Below are 21,586 nucleotides of genomic sequence, written 5' to 3'. Positions count from 1 at the left end.
TTCAAGCCATGACGGAATATTCTGCCTTGGCAGAGGTCTTCGCTGTTTTTCCAGTGAGGGATGTGGTCGAGTGGGGAGGGGGGGGGGGTGCTACAAGTAATCCAAGGTATGTCAATATATGCTAAACTATCTGAACACATCTTGGCTTCGTGTTGGTGACTAATTAACTAACTAATAACTCAACTCATTACATCCAATAGAGGGCCAGTAAAACCCCCCCATGGTCCCCAGGACACTGGCATGAGCCAATACTCGAGTGGACGCAAATACACACTCCTGTTCCCCAGGGGAGTATCAATGTATTCTGTACAGTATGCTATACAGTATTCTTTCTTTATTACAGTATACATTGCGGTGAAACCAACGGTATGATCTCATAAGATATAATCATGTAAATGTATAAAGCTAATGTAACTCATGTAAATATAATGATGTAAATATCCCATATACTGTATGGCGGCTAACATGTTTTTCTCTCTTTTCTAATCACTCATGGATGAAAACATAGCCAGGAGACAGAAGTCACTGTGGCAGACGTCTGAGCCTGCATGGCCGCTGTCCTATTGCACACACACACACACACACACACGCACGCACACACACACGCACGCACGCACGCACGCACGCACGCACGCACACACACACACACACACCCTATGACCTCACTAATCAGATTAGCATCGTCTGCTTCCAGAGTTGTGATGCTGTTGACACGACGCCATGTGCGCTACTATTGTTGTTGTTGTCCTTACACTACTACAGTACTATTACAGTACTACTGCATAGTATACGTACTTTTATTTCCCAGGGCTTTGGGGGTACGACCCAGTTCTTTCCAGACCACAAAGCTGGTTGTAAGAAAGATGTGGCCATTCTATCATATTTCAACTTGAATAATGGTTTGGAGTACAGGCTCATTATGACACGTAAGCATCGTTTAGCATGCTTAACCGCTCACTTAATTCCTCCATCCCTGGAGCCCTCTAGACACAAAATAACACCCCTATAGTCACCTTTACACCCATACCACCCAATACAGAACATAGTGTCACACATGTTAACATCTTGTTGTCATGCCCTGACAAATTGGGGCGCACCGTGGCGCGGGGCGCCCGTGTTGACCAACACGGCGCCAACAGAGCCAATGCTGTTGAAACACACTTGATTTTCACAGCAACATTTTAAAGCGCATGCAAAGCTAGATAACGCTGCTGGTGCTGAGCTGGTGATGCCACTGGTTTTTCACCCGCTAGCATGCCAGCTGTTAGCACTCCCGTTGCTGTGGCACAGCGCCCAGGTGGGCCCCGGGTTGGCTCCAGGTGGGCCCCGGGTGGGGCTGCCATGTCAAATGATGGCATCTTCTTATCGGGGGGAGAATATCAGAAAGAGCTCTGAGTTCAGCCAGACACGACACAAGAACAACTCGGAGAGTTCAATCGCACGTGGGCTTTCTTATCGGGATTGGTGTACCTAATCAAGGGTCCACTTGTCTATTTTCGTAGGTGGGACACCCCATTGGCGGTGGCGTGTTGGTGCGACTCTCTGACCTCATCAAGTTGTCAACTTGGAATTTCTTGTGCATTTTTCTCAGCGAAAGGGCGGGAATATGGGGCAGCCTGTGTGTGTGTGTGTGTGTGTGGGGGGGGGGGTGACGAGCACACATGAAGGCCAGAAGACGGGCTGTCACGTCACGTCTTAAAGCTCAGCAGGGTTCTCAAGCCCCAGGAAGGAGTCAGACGTGGAGCCACGACGCTAATCAAGACGAGATAAGTGTGTTGTATGTGTGTGTGTGTGTGTGTGTGTGTGTGTGTGGTCACGTTCACGCCATCGACACGGCCGCCAGCGGTCTCGTATTGGCCCACGTAAAGGTTAAAGGTCAAGGGGTTGAAAAAGCTCACATTCCTAAACGGACCGGGACTCTTAGCTCACCGGGAGGAGAAAAGGTCACATGGGGGGAGGGGGGGGGGGTCCTTACTAATAGAACCACAAATGATCAGCCTCTATTAATATTAATATACTTTAATAATATATACTTAACTTATGCTTGAAAAGGCTTCATTCAGGCCAGAATGATTTGAAATACTCGAGAAAGGGATGATACGTATGTACTTGTACTTGATACGTTGTACTTGTGTGCTTGTGTACTGTGTCTCATATGTACTACATGATATGTACTACATTAGATAATGCAAGTGTAAAGGTGACTATAGGGGTGTTATTTTGTGTCAAAAGGGCTCTAATAAGGATAAAAACCCCAAAACTTATTTAGATGTGTTTGGGACGGACTGTTCAAGGAGTGTCCTCAGGCCAGTGGAGTGGTAAGGAGGAGTCGTTCAAGGAGTGTCCTCAGGCCAGTGGAGTGGTAAGGAGGAGTCGTTCAAGGAGTGTCCTCAGGCCAGTGGAGTGGTAAGGAGGAGTCGTTCAAGGAGTGTCCTCAGGCCAGTGGAGTGGTAAGGAGGAGTCGTTCAAGGAGTGCCCTCAGGCCAGTGGAGTGGTAAGGAGGAGTCGTTCAAGGAGTGTCCTCAGGCCAGTGGAGTGGTAAGGAGGAGTCGTTCAAGAGGCTTTTGTCATCTCAGCAACAGGAAGCGGCTCCTCCCATCACGTTTATGGAAGTTGAAGGTGCCAGAGGCCATTCCATCCAAAATACTTCCTTACGTCTTCCACCTGGGATCTTTCCGCCGGACTCCTACGTCTGCCTGCGTCCACTCTTTGACCCGAGAAGGCTGGGTCAGCTGGACTTAATCCACCCCCCCCCCTTACAGCTGGCCTAATGCCTCCTGCCGCCACCCTGACATGTCTCAGACTTCACAACCTGCCGAGCCACCACCCCCTCCTCAAGCCCCCCGAGACCTGATTGGGTCTGACGCCTGAGTCTAGAAGGGTCCTGACCACTGGAGGCCTCAAGCAGATGACCACCCAGGAGATATGATGTGGGTCCAACCGGGAGAAGCAGTCACCTGTTTGCTAGGCCAGATAAACGGGGACAGATAGCAGGGTTCTTTGGGTCCCAGGACTGGTCACAGTCCAGTTGAGGTCTGTCACAGGTCTGTAGTCAGTCAGACAAGCCCGGCAGCTGTTAGCACTCCCGGCAGCTTATTGAAGCGCGGGAGCCAAGGCCAGTGGACTACAGGCGAGGGGGTCCATCCGCAAGGACGGCGTCAGACCCCGACAATGATGAAATGCCAAGACGAGGAACGGAAACTGCAAGCATCTGGAGGCTTCAACTTCTCGGTGGGAATACGTCCGACGTCGTCCCTACTTTGGGTGACTTCTGGAGGTCTGGGTTCCAAAAGGCTACGACCCCAAGAGGTCAGGGGAGCAGCAGCATCAGACCTGATGCCGCTCTTTGGGAAGTGAGTGAGTGGCCCATGACCCGACATGATGGCCATCCCGCCAAAGGTCAGCCTCATCGAGCCATTCAATACCGAAGACGTACGTAGCGTACTGTAGCGTACCACAGTGTAGCCTAGCGTACTGTACTGTAGCGTACCACAGTGTACCCTAGCGTACTGTACTGTAGCGTACCACAGTGTACCCTAGCGTACTGTACTGTAGCGTACCACAGTGTACCCTAGCGTACTGTACTGTAGCGTACCATAGCGTACCATAGCGTACCATAGCGTACCGTAGCGTACCATAGCGTACCGTAGCGTACCATAGCGTACCGTAGCGTACCATAGCGTACCATAGCGTACCATAGCGTACCATAGCGTACCGTAGCGTACCATAGCGTACCATAGCGTACCGTAGCGTACCATAGCGTACCATAGCGTACCATAGCATAACGGCCCGTACCATAGCATAACGGCCCGTACCATAGCATACCACACTGTACCCCAGCGTACTGTACTGTAGCGTATGGTAGCGTAGCGTAGCGCTCCCACAGCAGGGATGTATGTGTTATTTGATGGAAATGAGGCCTAATTAGGCCCACAGCTCAGCAATAGCAGAATGAATACCTCCATGATAATTATTATTATTGATGAAATGGCATCTGTCATAACCATAATTATTCTCTAGAAAATGTAATTGTGGTTCATATTCATAGAGCAGGATTCAATGGGTTGACCTGATTGACTATTCAGGGAAAACGTCCTTCCTGAGCAAAGTGATGAAGGTTCCACGCCAGCGTATGTGGCTTAAGGGCATGCTAGCGTGCTCCTACATTCAGGACTTGGCAACGTGCACGTGATGCTTCCACTGTGTGAAACGGGTCATGGAGACACCTTCCGGGGTCCTGTGAGCTGGGACATTCCCTCCCCACTCCCCACTCCCCACTCCCCACTTCCCACTCCCCACTTCTCTCCTACAAGCTGAAGGTCCTTACCCTGACATTGTGAAACTCCACACAGCTTCCCGCCCGGCCCCTGGCCGTGTCCACTTGCTCGTCCCCCGGTCTTCCCAGCACCTCCATGTCGGGGAACCTTTGCAGGCCGGACAGCAGTCCTCCGAATATGACTTTGTTTGGGAGCCTATCTTCTCAGGTGGGGCCTCAGGTGCAGAGGAAGTGGTGTCCATCCATGGAGGAAGTACCCAGATGGACTCTCTGATGCAAACAAGGAAACTGTCTGACAGCGTGTCAAATGTTTCTCCTTGCTGCTGCCTGCCTGCCTGCCTGCCTGCCTGCCTGGCTGGCTGGAGAGTCGGGTGTTTGTGGTCCTGCCCCCCCACCCCGACCCACCAACACCGCCTCCTCTCGCTCAGTCCACACCCAGATCAGCCCGCCTGCTCAGTCCCATTGGCTGGTCAGGTGGAATTGGGTGAAGGGGGGGGGGCTGGAGGGCCCGTAGGGGTATGGTAGTGGGGGGGGGGGGTTAAGGAGAGGGCACACAGCGTCCTCCAAAATGCCAGCAAAGGAAAAAAGAAAAAAGGGGCTGAAAAAACTGATCAATATGCTTTATTCTTTATATAACCAATACATAGGATAGAACCCTAACATGAATAGAATAGAATACATAGGATAGAACCCTAAAATGAATAGAATACATAGGATAGAACCCTAACATGAATAGTATAGAATACATAGGATAGAACCCTAACATGAATAGAATAGAATACATAGGATAGAACCCTAACATGAATAGAATAGAATACATAGGATAGAACCCTAACATGAATAGAATACATAGGATAGAACCCTAACATGAATACAATAGATAGGATAGAACCCTAACATGAATAGAATAGAATACATAGGATAGAACCCTAACATGAATAGAATAGAATACATAGGATAGAACCCTAACATGAATAGAATAGAATACATAGGATAGAACCCTAACATGAATAGAATAGAATACATAGGATAGAACCCTAACATGAATAGAATAGAATACATAGGATAGAACCCTAACATGAATAGAATAGATAGGATAGAACCCTAACATGAATAGAATAGAATAGATAGGATAGAACCCTAACATGAATAGAATAGAATAGATAGGATAGAACCCTAACATGAATAGAATAGAATAGATAGGATAGAACCCTAACATGTCTAGAATACTAGATAGGATAGAACCCTAACATGAATAGAATAGATAGGATAGAACCCTAACATGAATAGAATAGAATAGATAGGATAGAACCCTAAGATGAATAGAATAGAATAGATAGGATAGAACCCTAACATGAATAGAATAGAATAGATAGGATAGAACCCTAACATGTCTAGAATACTAGATAGGATAGGATAAGATAGAAGCAACCAATCATTGCTGATCCATCCATCCATCCATCCATCCATCCATCCATCTAGTATCTATCTATCTATCACCAGGCTGGATGTGCTTTGCCGTGTGAGTTGTGTTTGCTGCTTGTGTGTCCTAGCCAACCATGGAGATGCTGGCCGAGGGTAGGACAGTGAGGAGATCCCCCCAAGAAGGAACCAGATGTTGGACGGAATGGTAACAAACGCTCATCCAACTGCTTGTGTTTGGATTCGGGCCCTCGGCGATGCTTAGAAGATTAGCGGCTCTTAATAATAATAATCATAATAACTGTAAACAGGCCGGGACCCTGGAATGTCCTGCAATGACAACAACACTTCCTGCTTACCAAGAGGCGGGACCTCTTAACTGCCCCCCTTTCCCGCCTTTATTGCTCCATCCGCCATGCATCTGCTTAACACGAGGGCCACGTGATGTTCCACTAGCTTCTCCCAAACTAACCGTGTTGAGCTGTTGCAGTCGGAGGAGGAGACGAGACAAACACGTCAGTCTTGACGCGCCAAGGGTCCCCACTTGAAAGGACCAGAGGCCACGTAAACAAGAGACCGACCGCAACAGTCTGGGAATGGGGCCGGGGGCCGGGGGCCGAGAGCCGAGAGGATTACGGCTCTGGGTGTCATGCTCCTTCCTCGCACGCTTTGATCCTTCGCTCATGCCTTCAACACGCCGGCCTCAAACGCCCCGACAAACTGACGTGATGTCTTTCTATGGCGGGAGGAAGGGAGGCACGCTGGCCCTCGTATATTTTGGCTTTATTCCCATCATATTTTGGCTTTATTCCAAAAGGATTTTCCAATTATTCTCCCCAAAAAAGGCAACATTTCTATCTTTCATCTGATGTTATTGTTGTACAATTACAGCTGTTTATTTTTGCCACAATTGGCCCCCGGGCTGCACTCTGGACACCCCTGATGTAGATCCTACACGATGGGAACGGCTTCGATCCAAAGTATCACGGCAAGATGGTCGTCACCTGACTTTGGGACTTTGCTTGCCCGGCCGCAGCTGCGTGACAAAGCAGCGTTTCCTTGATGCTAACATTGTGGCAGATCAGGGCCTCCCTGCTAAACAGCCTTTCAATGCTTAGGCGCCCCCCCTTGTCCCGCCGCCCAGCAGTGCATTTCACCTTTGTTGTTGTTGTCAAATGCCCCGTCCATCATCTCCATTTGACTGTGATCAAGCCATAGAGTACGCCCCCCCCCCAGTAGTAAGCACCTTTGTTGTTGTTGTCAAATGCCCCGTCCATCATCTCCATTTGACTGTGATCAAGCCATAGAGTACGTCTCCCCCCCCCCCCAGTAGTAAGCACCTTTGCTGTTGTTGTCAAATGCCCCGTCCATCATCTCCATTTGACTGTGATCAAGCCATAGAGTACGTCTCCCCCCCCCCCAGTAGTAAGCACCTTTGTTGTTGTTGTCAAATGCCCCGTCCATCATCTCCATTTGACTGTGATCAAGCCATAGAGTACGTCCCCCCCCCCAGTAGTAAGCACCTTTGCTGTTGTTGTCAAATGCCCCGTCCATCATCTCCATTTGACTGTGATCAAGCCATAGAGTACGTGGCCCCCCCCCCCAGTAGTAAGCACCTTTGCTGTTGTTGTCAAATGCCCCGTCCATCATCTCCATTTGACTGTGATCAAGCCATAGAGTACGTCTCCCCCCCCCCCAGTAGTAAGCACCTTTGTTGTTGTTGTCAAATGCCCCGTCCATCATCTCCATTTGACTGTGATCAAGCCATAGAGTACGTCCCCCCCCCCAGTAGTAAGCACCTTTGCTGTTGTTGTCAAATGCCCCGTCCATCATCTCCATTTGACTGTGATCAAGCCATAGAGTACGTGGCCCCCCCCCCCAGTAGTAAGCACCTTTGCTGTTGTTGTCAAATGCCCCGTCCATCATCTCCATTTGACTGTGATCAAGCCATAGAGTACGTCTCCCCCCCCCCCCAGTAGTAAGCACCTTTGTTGTTGTTGTCAAATGCCCCGTCCATCATCTCCATTTGACTGTGATCAAGCCATAGAGTACGTCTCCCCCCCCCCCCCAGTAGTAAGCACCTTTGCTGTTGTTGTCAAATGCCCATTTGACCATCTGATCCCGCCATAGAGTACGTCTTCCCCCCCAGTAGGTCTTCTGGCTTTGAGCTGTTGTGAAAGCTCATACGGAGCCCTGCAGGAAAACGCCACTCATTAGCAACCTTGGCTCCAGACGCTAATTCCTCATTGGCCGAGCACCAGCCAGCTAGCTTTCTACTGAGATGATGCTGGTTGCCCCCACTAGAAGGTCAGATGATAAGAATGAACTACTCCGCTGCGCTAGCCACAAGGCTAAAAGCGTTACGACATCGGGGGGTTACGTTTACCCAAAAAACTCCAATGAAACTATCTGGCACCCGTTAGATACGCACATGGGCTCCAAAGGCCCCCAAAATAGCTATAACTACTAGCGATAAAGGGGCGGACCCCCAGCACATGCCAGCAGTGATTGGTCGGACAACACGCCGTACATTTTTCCTGTCAGATATGAGCTGGACATTAGCTTTACAATCAGCCATGAAAACAAAATGATTAAGACTATTAGAGCCCTCTCCACAGGATATAACACCCCCATAGTCGTCATAGGGGGGCAGAATGAGTGTCAGACAGGAAGTGACGTCATGGGTTCAGAGTTGCGTGTCAGCTTGCCGTAAATTACGGCCGCAACAGTAGCCCACGTTTTCATTATCAAGGATTATTGTGCATGTTGTGAGATAGTTCCGACCTGCCAGCGGTTTGGAACGTTACAGTAACCAATTACTGTCCAAGTAATCCAATTACAAGTACAATTACGATCATCCCAGCGTCTTTGAATGCATCCTTCATGTGCCTTCTATTTGTATTTGGGTTCATTGAGCATTGCTATGCTAGGCTAGCTTCCCCCCGCATGCAGTACGTGTTGCCTACCACGTGGTGCCCCACCCCCAACCAGCACGAGTCCATGACCATCTATGACAGACTGAAGAACGCCAAGTGGGGACTTTTGTCACCAGGCACGATCACTGGCTGGGAAAAAGGGGGAGATGATTGGTGTCACTTTAAGGGGATCCCCGGTGCCCCCGGTGCCCCCGATCCACGTGATCCATGTGATCCATGTGATCCATGTGATCCACGTGATCCACGTGAACCACGTGAGCCACATGACGCAAACCAACCAAAAGCAGTAAAAACGATTAGCAACGGCAAGAGTAGGGTTGAGAATGAAAACTACGAGGAAGATGTTTTCACTCGTGGGCTAATTGGCTAATCTCCTGTCTCACGTAGCACGCTGGTCTGGGACTCGGTCTGGGACTCGGTCTCGGTCGGGCTGTCTTGTTTGGCCTTTTCAAGGCTTGACTGCGCCATGATCCAATTAGTCCAATCCGGACTCTCGGATCAGAGGTTTTGCCAGCCGCTCGTTCTGGCTTACATAAGGTCGGCCCCCCGCTGCCCCCATGGACCACACGGAGCGTCTGAAAGAAGAAGCTGGATATCCTGGTTTCCAAGCCCAAATATCAGGTCTGTTGGCCTGGGAATGCTGGCGAGTCATTGGGGTGGTCTCATGGTGGGCCCCGGGTGACCCTGGTGACCTTTCATGTCCCTCGTGATATCACAAAGACGGTCATGGGGGGTCTCTGGGCCTTGGGCTTCACCACACGTCTTAAAATAATGCCTGGACCACGTCATTAGCCAAGTCTATTCCATTTTTGGCTTCCTGGCATGAATGAATTAGATTGACATGATTTCCTTTGGGAAAATGCATTTGGTTAGAGTACCTTTTGGAGTGGATGAATGATGCTAACCAAGGTTTCATCGTAATACCAGAAGCTTAGGAAAATAATAAACAACGACCATCTCTGTGTGGAGTTGTGGATCTCTGTGTGGCTTCGTAGCCCCCCCTCAGAGCTCGTGCCACCCCTGCCTGATGTCACACGGCGTTCCTGCGGAAAACTCAGCAGCAGCGCTCCCGCATAACTCTTCATGCCAGTGACCAAGACGGCACAGCGCAGGCTGGAATACTTCATGTGTTTTATTGAGCACGGGGGAGTAACACACACACACATACACACACCCACACGCACACACACACACACACCCCTCCAAATATGGTGATAAACACACCATCCTGCAATCCTGCCAGTGTGGTCCGTCATGGAGCTGACAGGAGATCCACGTCCATGACTCCTTCTGCTGTCCTCTGCTTCAACTCTTTTACTGGAACACGCCTTCTTCTCTCCCTCAGCGGGAGCGCTCCGTGGACACAACATTAGGTACACCCGCACACCAAGGTGAGCCAAGACAAACTGAATAAAGAGCCCCCCCTCCTCCCCCCTCCCATTTCCAGCCCCATGTGGCTTTCCAAGGATGCTTTGCAATCATCAGACGTCCTGAAAGCCGCCAAAGGAATTCCATATTGTTGTCCATACCAGTTATGAAAAGGAAACATCAATTCCCAGTCTGCACGCTCACACCAACTGAAAGCTACCATGCGGGCCGACAAAGACCACGAGTAGACCGACATTCCGGCTGTGATGGTGTCGGCTGCTGTCGTTGTTTCTCTCCTGGGAAATACCACATGTCGTCGCCAAGGTCGTTCTCGGGGTAAATCTGAACCGGGACTTTGTACTCGGCCCCAAGTTCTGCAGGACGTGTGAGGTGAGCCACGTTTTACGAGCAGCGCTACGGCCATGATTAGGGGCAAACCGTGCCAGCCGCAGGAAGGACAGACCGGTTGATGCGCGGTGGCTCCAACGGATGGGAACGTTGGCCATCGGTCTGCTCGTGCTTCTTCTCCATTGGCTGCATTGTTTTGCTGCCAAAGTGTTTTTAGCTTTAAAGAACCAAATCCCAGACAAAACACGTGGTCTGGTCTGCTGCAGATGACGTGCCGATGTGAAGCTAGCATGCTTGAGTCACAGACTCTGACAAACATATGGACCCCCCCCCCAGATGGTTTGTGTTTGGGGGCTGGAAAGAAGGGCAGTGAGCCACGAGTAATAAAAGGGGCGGGATGACACGACGCTTTGAGCCACGGTTCAAACACGCCTGCCTGAGAAGGACAACAACAACAACAACATGGAACCAGCAGACCTCTGCCGGCGGTCCGTTGCGACGTGACTCACAGCCTCGGCGACAAAATAAACATTTTAAAATAATAACAACATCCTCGAATGCAGTGTGTTTGATTCCGGGCCTTGTTGCTGCAGCAAAGGAGGCTTTCAGGAAGACTGCCGTGCCAAAGCCTAGTCATAGCAGGGTGTGTGTGTGTGTGTGTGTGTGTGTGTGTGTGTGTGGTCTACATAAACAGAAAGACAAAAAAATAGCCTAGCATATTTTCAAACATATACAAATACATATTTATATATTTTAATCATTTGACAGCCCTACTTTTTTGCTTTTTCATGTTGTTTGCGATGCCACCGCAGAAGGTGACATGGTGTGATGATAACCATAGAACTGCATAATGACAACAACATGGACAAGGAGACTAGGAGGTCCCCACCCTCTCCAGGGCCCCCAGGGCCCCCATCCTCTCCAGTGTAGGTCTTTGTGCTTTTTCATGCCAGTGAAAAAAGGATGTCTAAGTAGGATTTGAAAAGACCAATCACGTTAAGAGTTGAGCAAACACGTTGTGTTGCGTAATGAGCTCCATCATGAGTTATGGCCGGCGTGCATGCTCGTCCACCTGATTGGACGTATCCCTGCTCCCGTTCCTCTACGGGTACGTGTGCCGAGTCTATGGAGTGCATAAAAATAGCTCCAAAATCTCGGGGCCACTCATCAGCACGACCGCAGAGGCGGACGTCTCCAGGAAAACCATCTTGTGGTCGCTCCTCACGCAGAGCCGGGATTGGCTGAGCGGGCCGCCACCGAGACAGATCATGTGACACGATGGCCTCACCAGAAGTCAACAAATGAAGTCAGCGTCACTTCCAGGCTACTACTGAGGACAAAAGTATTGGGACACGTGTTCTCCATCTCAAACCTTCCAGAAGAGTCTTGTAAAACGGCCTTTTTGCAATCAAGCAGTTAGGCCAGTCTTGTCTTGGCTCATACAGCCTGTTCCTCGTAACATTTTGCTTTTTTAGGCTTTTTGACACACATCCTGACAGTAAGTATGAGAGTGGATTTTTCTTATTTCTTGACATGAACGCACACACCGCCATATAGTGAGATGCATATACAGTATATACATGTACAGTATATACACATATATACACACATCACTTCACATACAAATACAATATATACAGTACAATGCTGTATGTGTGGGGGGGCGTTACTGAAGACACAATGGAGGGTTCTGGAGATGAATCTAAACAATATTTTACTGGAAATGTTGATCCGAAATGGGAGGGGGACTAGCAGGAGAGCTAGAAGAAGATTTTTGTGCCTTACTGGCGGTCTGGTCCCGGAATTTCACCACAACAAGCAATGGCTGCTTGGCTAGTTTCTCAAGGTGACCTCCGATGACCTTGATCCAAGAGCAGCTGGTGGCAAAAAGGGCTTTAGGAAGAACTCCAGAAGGCTTGAAGTCACATTCCTGCGATATTGATCTGGCCGCACACGGATGATTCCATGCAGGCTGCAGCATCCGTTGATGCCTTTGTGTGTGGCTGGAACGCTACGGCCCCGTCCGTGCGTCGGGAGTTGGGCGAAGGAGCGCTTAATCGACATGAAATGAAGCGCTCAGCAGCGCGGCTTAAGTGGATGAGTCCAACACCAGCGGCTGACGGCTATTCGGCCGGGATATTTACTGTACGCGTCCGCTTATCCGGCCAGCATTAATACAACAACCTGGATGTGTTTGACCTCCAACGTCATCCCAAACATCTCCAACCCGGCCAAGATGCTCACACGCCTTCCCGTGACTCTTATGTAAGCAGCGCTAACACGGCTTCGTGTGAGGGGAGATGGATTTCCCTTAAATCAGCTTTGAATTTGGACAAACGCTTTGTTATTTTTGCCCATACACTCATTGCTTGCTTGGCATTCGAAGTATTACACACTCATTGCTGGCCATGGCTTTCAATTCACAGTACTAATGCGACCTCATACACCAGTTGTATCAAAGCTGCAATACTACAGAACGTAAACTTTAGAGTAGGCACTGTACAGCTTGTATAGCAGTGCAGATTTACTGCCAACACACAGCCAACATTGTCTAAATATCTGGCAACACGGCAGGGGGAAGATTATTGGGACTCTGGTAGTTGCACGAGTGCGGCTGGAACAGGGGAGCTGTGGTTCATTGAGGGAGTCGTGAACACTGACCTTCACTGAGGCGAGTGAGACCTCTTGGATGAGTCGTCACTCTGCTCTTGGGGTCACTTTGGTCGGGAGGGGCCGGCCACTCCGAGGAAGGAAGCTTCACCGCTCTTTTTGTGGATAATGACTCTCACTGTGGTTGGCTGGAGTCCCAAAGCTTTACAAATGCCTTTATAACCTTTTCCACACTGATAGATGTCACATGAACTTGTCTGGGGAGGGGCCACAGAGGGGGCGGTCACTTTTTCACCCAGGGCCAAAAGGTTTGGATTCTTCCCTTCCTTCATAATAAAAGCTTTCATTTCAAAAGGGCCTTTTGTGTCCACTTGTGTACACATTGACTAATATCTCAATGTTTGATGATCTGAAGCATTTAACACGAGACTATGGGAAGTATGGAGCGTTTCCAGGGCGTATCTAAGGGGGGCAATTCGCCCCTTCTTCTGCCTTGGTGCCATTGAGCAATGTACTGTATCCTTCAATCCAGTTGACTTCCATGTCCTTTTCTTTTTTCTTTTACAGCGAGTGTATATGTTGTATTCTATTTGCAGTACGCCCCCCCCACCCCCCACCACTAGCAACACTCCATCAGTAAAGTATGTGGAAAAACAGGGTGGTCAGAAAGCAAAAATCAACACCAGATTTCTGAAGCACGGAGACACACACACACACCCGCACACACACACACACGTACACACACCCGCACACACACACACACGTACACACACACACCCGCACACACACGTACACACAGAGTTGTTTAGTGGACGAGCCTGGGGCTGCTTTGGCCGTGTCGTCTTCCAGACACCAGGATGAAAGATGGTGGGGAGCTGAGGCGCATCCCTCGCCCATGAGCTCATCCCCAAGCAGACGACACTCATTCAGAAGGACTGAGGGGCGGGTGGGGACCGGGTTGTTGGCGTGACCCCCGTGGGGCCTGGATTATGCCAGCCAGTTTCCGACTGTTCTAAATAGAGTTTAACATTATTGGAGCCCTCCAGACATGAAATAACACCCCTATAGTCATGGTTAACCCCCATTACCCAACATAGTAATACCAGTCAATAAGAGGAAATATGGACTCCCACATGGTAGAAGTTTTCTAATGCTGCTTCTGACTGGATGATCGTTTCTCCAGATGAACACGTCAACAAGTTAGTCCCTCTTTCCCATGTCATAGAAAGCAGTGGGTGGCATTATTGAAAAGCTTGTGGGACCTTTTGGTGGGGGTTACTCGGTTCCAAGTTGTTATTGACTTTTTTCTAACACTGCAATGGGTGATGGGGGATGATGGGGGATGATGGGGGATGATGGGGGATGATGGGGGATGATGGGGGATGATGGGGGATGATGGGGGATCATCAGGACCCCTCTTCACCTTTTCATGGTGTCCCTCTAAGCAAAACCCTTTATTGTTTCCAGGCCATTTGCTCCGCTCTCTTATCTGCAGCACCTTCAATGAGCCCAGCAGGACATAAGCCCTACAAATAAAAGCCCCCGCCACCCTCGCCCGTGCCCCGTCGCACGCTGGGCTTTGAACGGGATGACGATGCCAGCAAGCGGCCCACGGGGGAACACGTGAGGGTGGCGGAACAGAGACCTGCTGGGCGTCAATGCTGCCATGTTGGAATCGGAGCCAAACAACGGTGGCGAGTTTGTGGTTGACCGCGGGGGACAAGAAGAACGGGAGGGTGATGAAAATAGGGGAAGGACGAGAACCAAAGGATACGGTCTGGTATTAGGGTCTTGGTTGGTTCTTGGGATGACAGACAAGACTAAAATAAAAGACACTTTTACGTTTTCCATGGAAGCTGATAGGACAAGAACCAGGATGGAAAATGGAGACCATTTTCAATATAGGAAAAGAAGAAGAATAAAAATGGCCTACATTTGTGGAGAATAAAGGTAAACCAAGGCCTGCTTTGTAATCAGATTGTCCTCCGTCCAGGGGTGGGCGTACACCTGGCGGGCCAATGGCGTCGGGGCGGGTCAGAGGCTGTATCGCGTTCCATGTTGAGCATAATAGGGGACGTTCAGGAGCAGAAGAAATGGGGTTCTGGTCTGCTGGTCACCCGTCTAATCATCACCACCAGAAGCTGAAGGACCAACGGCCGTGGTCCAACAGCAACAACGCCATTCCTGTCCCGTCCGAAGGCCAGCATCCTGTCGCTGGAGGAGCAAGACCGGACCATGACTCATCACATTCTCCCTCCTTGGAGCACACTGGTCAGCTATGCTAGTCACGTCAGTCAGGAGTATCAACATCAGGGCTTCTTATCAAGCAGGGCTTCCAGCCAAAGTCAACTCCCTTTGTGTGTTACATTGTGTGCTACAAGAAGGTAACACCACAAAGAGCCTTCCAACAATGGTGGCTGGATGAGGAATTCACCTGGACTTTGGTCTGTGTGGTGTCAGCCATGCCAGGTATGGCGGCTGAATGACGGACATAGCTTTAGCTTTTATTGTCATTTGGGGGTTGAAATGGGGCGGCGTGTGGATGGCGGCATGGCGGAATGCGGCGGAATGCGGCGGAATGCGGCGGAATGCAGCGGCGCGAAGACCGGGCCAGTGTTTACACTACGCTCTGAATGTGTTGACTGGAAGGGCTCGGTGACCTACATCTAGCGGCACAAATCTGACGTTACGCTACGTGCCGGCGCTCCCATGTGACACGGCGTTCCGCACAGTTAAAGCAAAGGCACACAAGGAATTGGATTCCACACGTCTGTTTGTGTTGCGATTCTTCCACTCCCCTCCGCCTTGCTGGGCAAATCAAACGTTGTTGCAACGCTCATTTGTCTGCTGCACATTCATGAGGTTGGACGGCCACATCTGGTGTGCAAGATGATATCTGCAGGCCTCCAGCCAACGGCCCCGTCACACAATGTTACGGATACGCCGCTTAGGACAGACACACCGACTCCGATTCCAGATAATGATGTCATGGTTTTCTCCGAGGCTCTGCTAATCAAGTCCGGCTTCCATGATGTTAGACGTTCCTCCAGCAACACCTGTTTCCTCGGGAACAGGTTGTTTTCCATGCTGGGTGTCACGTACAGATGCAGGCCAATCAGACGGCCAGGGACAAACCATTAGTGTTTGGGGGTGTGGACGCCATCGAGAGGCCTCGTGCGAGCAACAGTTGAGGGGGAGTGGATGAACAAGTGCGAGAACTCCAGATGACTCCGCACCCTGGACACGGTCCGTCCAAAAATAACACATGAAACAAACAGATGGACCTCAAAGTGGATGAACTTGTAAAAATGAGTGAAGAAAAGGAAGGCGTGTTTATAGCCTTGGAGGCGTGGGAAGACAGGGAAGGTTGAGCGTGAAGCACGGTGGTGCTAGGTGCGGGTCATGTCCACCAGGAGGGACGTTCTTCCTCCTTGACGGAGACTGATTCCAAGATCGGGTCTTCTGGCGAGCGTGGAAAAACAACATTCCTTTCACACCCGATGCAGGAGCAGCTGCTCGGGTGACGTTGTTGGAATTGGCACAGCATAGAACCAAACGGTGAAATGTTCTTCATGCTTCAGGTCAGATTGGTTGAAGGTGCACATCACTCCCATTTGAACAGCACCATGGCACAGACAGCATTTGAAGACGTGTAGCAAAGCCTGCTGGTGGCCCTCAGGTCTATGAAAAGCCAGCATTTGAGCGAGATGATAGACGTGTGAAGAGAGCGGTTCTTTGGGAATAACAAGAAGTTCATAAGTTCATCAAACCTGCATGCAAGGAGACACACCAATACAGCCTGAACAGAATACAACCAGCAACCAATCTTTTTCAACCATTTGATGTCTTCCTGCAACACACCATGCACACTCACACAACTGGACCAAATCATTCAGTGGCATGCACCCATATATGATAAGCGTCATAGAAGATGCATGGATGGATTAAATATGCATTTTTTCAAAACAAACCTGACCTGAATAGAAAGCTGGTGCCTTATTGCAGGATTCTGTGTGAAAGGCACAAGCAGTAAAACCTGCTCAGTTTCCCACAGAACAAGACATGAGTGCTTTTAGGTGCAAAGGGGCTAGTCAGGTCAAGAATATTGTAAACAATAATATATTATATTATAATAAAGAATATTATATATATATATACAATATACTGTGAGACTGCAGTAACATTTGGCACTACCATCCATAACAACCTGGCGCTAAGATGCCGGCCTCTGCTATGGAGGTCCCAGTGACCCTGTCCCCTTTAAAGACGGACGTCTAATGAAATGCTGGCTGACAGATGTGATTAGCCGCTCAGGCTAACGAGCGCTCTGATCTGCCGGCTTTCACCTTGAAGTGGATCTGTGTGATTTTCAACGGGTATTAGGTCACAGAGGCGACGCGGACCTGAGTCTTAAACCCTGCAACGCTAGTCCCTACGGCTGGTACCTTGTCGCCCCCACTTCCCTCCAAACTATGCCTTTGAACCTAAAAGGATGAAGGGCCTGGTGAGCAAGGAAGCATGACCAATGTGCTGCTGTGAAGGAGGGAAGGAGGGAAGGGGTGAGGATGGATGTGAGAAAGGATGAGTGTCTTCTCTTTCAGCAGCCCGGCCTCGATTCTCACTTCCTGGCTCGTACATTCATCATGAGTTCTTCATTCTTCACCTGAGCAAGGCCATCTCCTGTTCCCAGTGCCTGGGTAACGGCACGCTTGGATGACGCTGGTGTGCCAGCACAAGCCCGGCAAACATGAACTACAACAGAGACCTGTGCAGAGTCAGCATTTATCCTAACCCTTGTTGATGGCGCTTGATGGGTTCCAGACCCGACCGCCATGAGTGAATGCCGCGATGGCATTATTAAAATCCATCCATTTCCTATCACACTCATCCTCACTAGGGTGGGGGTATGCTGGAGCCTATCCTAGCTGTCCAGCCAATGGACAATTTGGAGCTAATTATAAGTGGCTAATGAAGCATTATCCAGATGTTATGATGTAAAACCTGATGTCTAATTGAGCTTCCACTTGGCAGTCCATCCCGTACGTCCGTACACCGCACACTTGACTTTCCGTTGTGTAGTCACTGCTTTTTCTCTGCCAATGACTTTGTCCAAGCATCTTCCACCTCCTAGCGCCACCTGCTGTGCGGCATACACTGGACAACCCGCACATATGTTTTCCCGCCGCCACCGGCAGACTGTTTGTAAAAGTAGTGTGGTCCATACGTCCATACGTCCATACGTCCATACGTCCATACGTCCATACGTCCATACGTCCATACGGCTACGTATGAGGGCTGAGCGTGACCTCAAAAGGCTGCTTTCAAGCAGACCACGGGTTGCATATGGAAACTCTCTGGGGGCGGCCAAATGTGCATCTGTACCCATATAGATCCCAGCTAATGGGTCCATTTGGATCACAGGGACACCAAATCAGTGTCCCCCCCCATTGCATCGTGTGTATCCATGCGGTCACTTCACATTAAAAAAGAGCAGCACACGGTGCTGTTTGTGTCAGCTGACCTGGATTTAATCAGAAGCACACACACCCCCCCCACCCATGAAGGAATGTACTTCCTCAAAGTGGGCATCAAAATGTCCACTGAATCCCCCCACTCCCCCGCTTCTTTCATGCAGTGTCCATGTGGCCCACAGGGGGGTGGGGGTGGGGGGGTGGAAGTCCAAAAGTCTGCTGACCTTTCTGTATTTTATATTTCATTCCCTCAGACTTAAAATGTCTTCATGGATGGATTGGACGAGACACCACGCTGTCACCGCCATCAATTCAGTCTTCCTACACGGCGACCTGGGGGGGGGGCTACACGGCACGGGAGTCGGGTTAATGAAACCTTTGAGGTACACACAAACAGACTGCTGTCACATGACATGACCCACAACAAGCGGCTGCAGGCCGCCTCAAACGTCACCATGGAGACGCCGCCGCCTAATTAAGGGCACCATTCCTTCAAGTGCTCTGATGCACCAGGATCAGCGCTCCTCCGGCCAAGTACCACAGGATGGGGAGTGACCCACATTTGGAGGATGGGGGGCCGCCTCCTCCATTCGCCCAACTGGCACCCCTCAGACCCCCCCGGTGTCCTGCTGATTGGTTCATTACCCACAGTAAACACATGTAGCCCCCCCCCCCCATATGATGGTGTGCTCCACTCGGGGAAATAAGTTATTCATCAGCATTTCTACTTCTACTCACTGATTAAGATTCTAATTATCCATTTTACAGCAACTCCACAAGATGGCAGTAGCTACATCTGAAGCATCATGAGGTCGGCATCCAACAGTCTCCCCTTCCTCTGCATGGCTGCATGTTATTAGTCAGCTGTTGTTGTAAAGTTCATGTGTGTAACACAACTATAGGTATACTTGTTTGGAATATACTGTATTATATGATATATAACAAGTATTATGTACAATGACGATTAGATCATAGAGCTTCATTCTTTGGCAGTATGCCGTAGCTATAGCTGGAAGGACTTCAGTGATTTTGGTTATTGTCCAAATAAACCAGGAAACGGCTAAAATATCAGCTCTTATGAGCAATTTTGTTGTCGTCACGTTGTGGTAGGGTTAGGGTTAGAGCAGTTAGTTACCTGCTTGTTATGTTATGTTTATTTTGTTGTCGTCACGTTGTGGTAGGGTTAGGGTTAGAGCAGTTACTTACCTGCTTGTTATGTTATGTTTATTTTGTTGTCGTCACGTTGTGGTAGGGTTAGGGTTAGAGCAGTTACTTACCTGCTTGTTATGTTATGTTTATTTTGTTGTCGTCACGTTGTGGTAGGGTTAGGGTTAGAGCAGTTACTTACCTGCTTGTTATGTTATGTTTATTTTGTTGTCGTCACGTTGTGGTAGGGTTAGGGTTAGAGCAGTTAGTTACCTGCTTGTTATGTTATGTTTATTTTGTTGTCGTCACGTTGTGGTAGGGTTAGGGTTAGAGCAGTTAGTCACCTGCTTGTTATGTTATGTTTATTTTGTTGTCGTCACGTTGTGGTAGGGTTAGGGTTAGAGCAGTTAGTTACCTGCTTGTTATGTTATGTTTATTTTGTTGTCGTCACGTTGTGGTAGGGTTAGGGTTAGAGCAGTTAGTTACCTGCTTGTTATGTTATGTTTATTTTGTTGTCGTCACGTTGTGGTAGGGTTAGGGTTAGAGCAGTTAGTTACCTGCTTGTTATGTTATGTTTATTTTGTTGTCGTCACGTTGTGGTAGGGTTAGGGTTAGAGCAGTTACTTACCTGCTTGTTATGTTATGTTTATTTTGTTGTCGTCACGTTGTGGTAGGGTTAGGGTTAGAGCAGTTAGTCACCTGCTTGTTATGTTATGTTTATTTTGTTGTCGTCACGTTGTGGTAGGGTTAGGGTTAGAGCAGTTAGTCACCTGCTTGTTATGTTCGTTGAGCCGAGCCAGCAGGTCCAAATTAGCTGGTTAAATGAACATTGAAGTGCAAAGGAGGCTACACGTCTTATACGCTGAGGGGAACGTAAACAAGAGCTGAGGAAAATGGATGGATGGATGGATGGATGGATGGAACATAAACAAGAGCTGAGGGATGTCATCCGGCCCGTGTCTTCAGTCACTTTATATTCTGCAAAGCGTAACGGCCAGGATTACTGGATTAAGCGCTCAATGCCAGCAAGGTTTTGATTGACAAGACATTTGTCACTGAGTCCCAATGACAAACCATGCCAACCTAATTAATAGCAGTCATTAGCGGATGTCCACATTGTCCCTGTGAGGTTGGAAGCAATACAGCAGACAAAGGATGCTGTCCCTCCCTCAGATTGGGTGCCTTTTACATCTGGGGGCGGGGTCACACCTCTAAACCATGGCGCTCCACTTTCACTTCCAATCAACATTTATACAGACACCCACACTGTGTTTTTTGTTTTGGGGTGGTGTGGTGTTGTGCAGGGTTGTCAGCTCCAAAGGGGAACGAGGGGTTCTCCATGTGCTGCATCGCCCCCCCCGGGGATGGATGCAACGTAAAGGTTAAAGTTCGCCCAGTGTTGCAGCGCACTATTTCACCGACCTTTCATACCCTTGGCTCTTCTCTTCAGTGGGTGTCACTCCATATGAATGTTTCAGAGGGGGGGTCGGCCATCCTTGCCCTCGGGTGATGATGGCATGGAGGAGATGCTCCTTACACTAAAGTGAGGGTGGAGAACAAAGGATGTAGGAGGAGGTTGTTTAGTCAGGTACATACGTACATCAGATACATACTGTAGGTACATAGAGCCACCTAGTGGCCAGGAGGAAAACACTTCAGGATCAATTCCATGTCTGCTGATGAAGGTTTTACTTTTATTGGAAGGGCAGTCGTTAATATTTACTGAAATACTGTAACAATATCACAATCAAAAGTGGCCAATTTGGATTTAGTACTGATTTAGCAATACTTTTATTCGTGTGGATTGCAGTGGTGTACAACTACACTGTGTTAGTTGTCTTGACTCTGGTGACACAGAGATGGCCGAGGGTGGAATTGAACCCGGGTCCCCTAGCTGTGAGCTCTGCGCGCTAACCACTTGACTTAGTTTTGATGCAATTTGATGGCCTTCTGAGAGGAGATCATCAGATACGCCACCTGTTGGGGAAGCTGAGTTCTTTTGGAGTCAA

The 21,586-nt window shown here is 49.3% G+C and overlaps 1 protein-coding gene across 2 annotated transcripts in view; it reads right to left on the bottom strand.

Moving 5' to 3' along the window:
* LOC131136312 (rho GTPase-activating protein 20) overlaps positions 1-21,586 on the bottom strand; it is a 41,811-nt gene that overhangs the window by 19,292 nt on the left and 933 nt on the right. The window contains exon 2 of one of the 2 annotated variants that reach the window (XM_058083022.2): positions 21,000-21,115. Coding sequence is in view for 1 of the 2 variants with exons in the window: in XM_058083019.2 (XP_057939002.2) it covers positions 4,328-4,414 (87 nt within the window). In the remaining variant the exon portion in view is untranslated. Of the gene's footprint in view, positions 1-4,327; positions 4,569-20,999; positions 21,116-21,586 lie in introns of those variants that run through there. The other variant, XM_058083019.2, reaches the window with a different exon arrangement.

The sequence above is a fragment of the Doryrhamphus excisus genome, linkage group LG12 (genome assembly GCF_037039965.1).
Source record: "Doryrhamphus excisus strain RoL-2023G ecotype Guam linkage group LG12, RoL_Dexc_Guam_v1.1, whole genome shotgun sequence".
In the NCBI taxonomy this organism is placed as follows: Eukaryota; Metazoa; Chordata; class Actinopteri; order Syngnathiformes; family Syngnathidae; genus Doryrhamphus; species Doryrhamphus excisus.
Note: the sequence above shows the minus strand (reverse complement) of the source record. Positions and strands in the feature narration are given on the sequence as shown.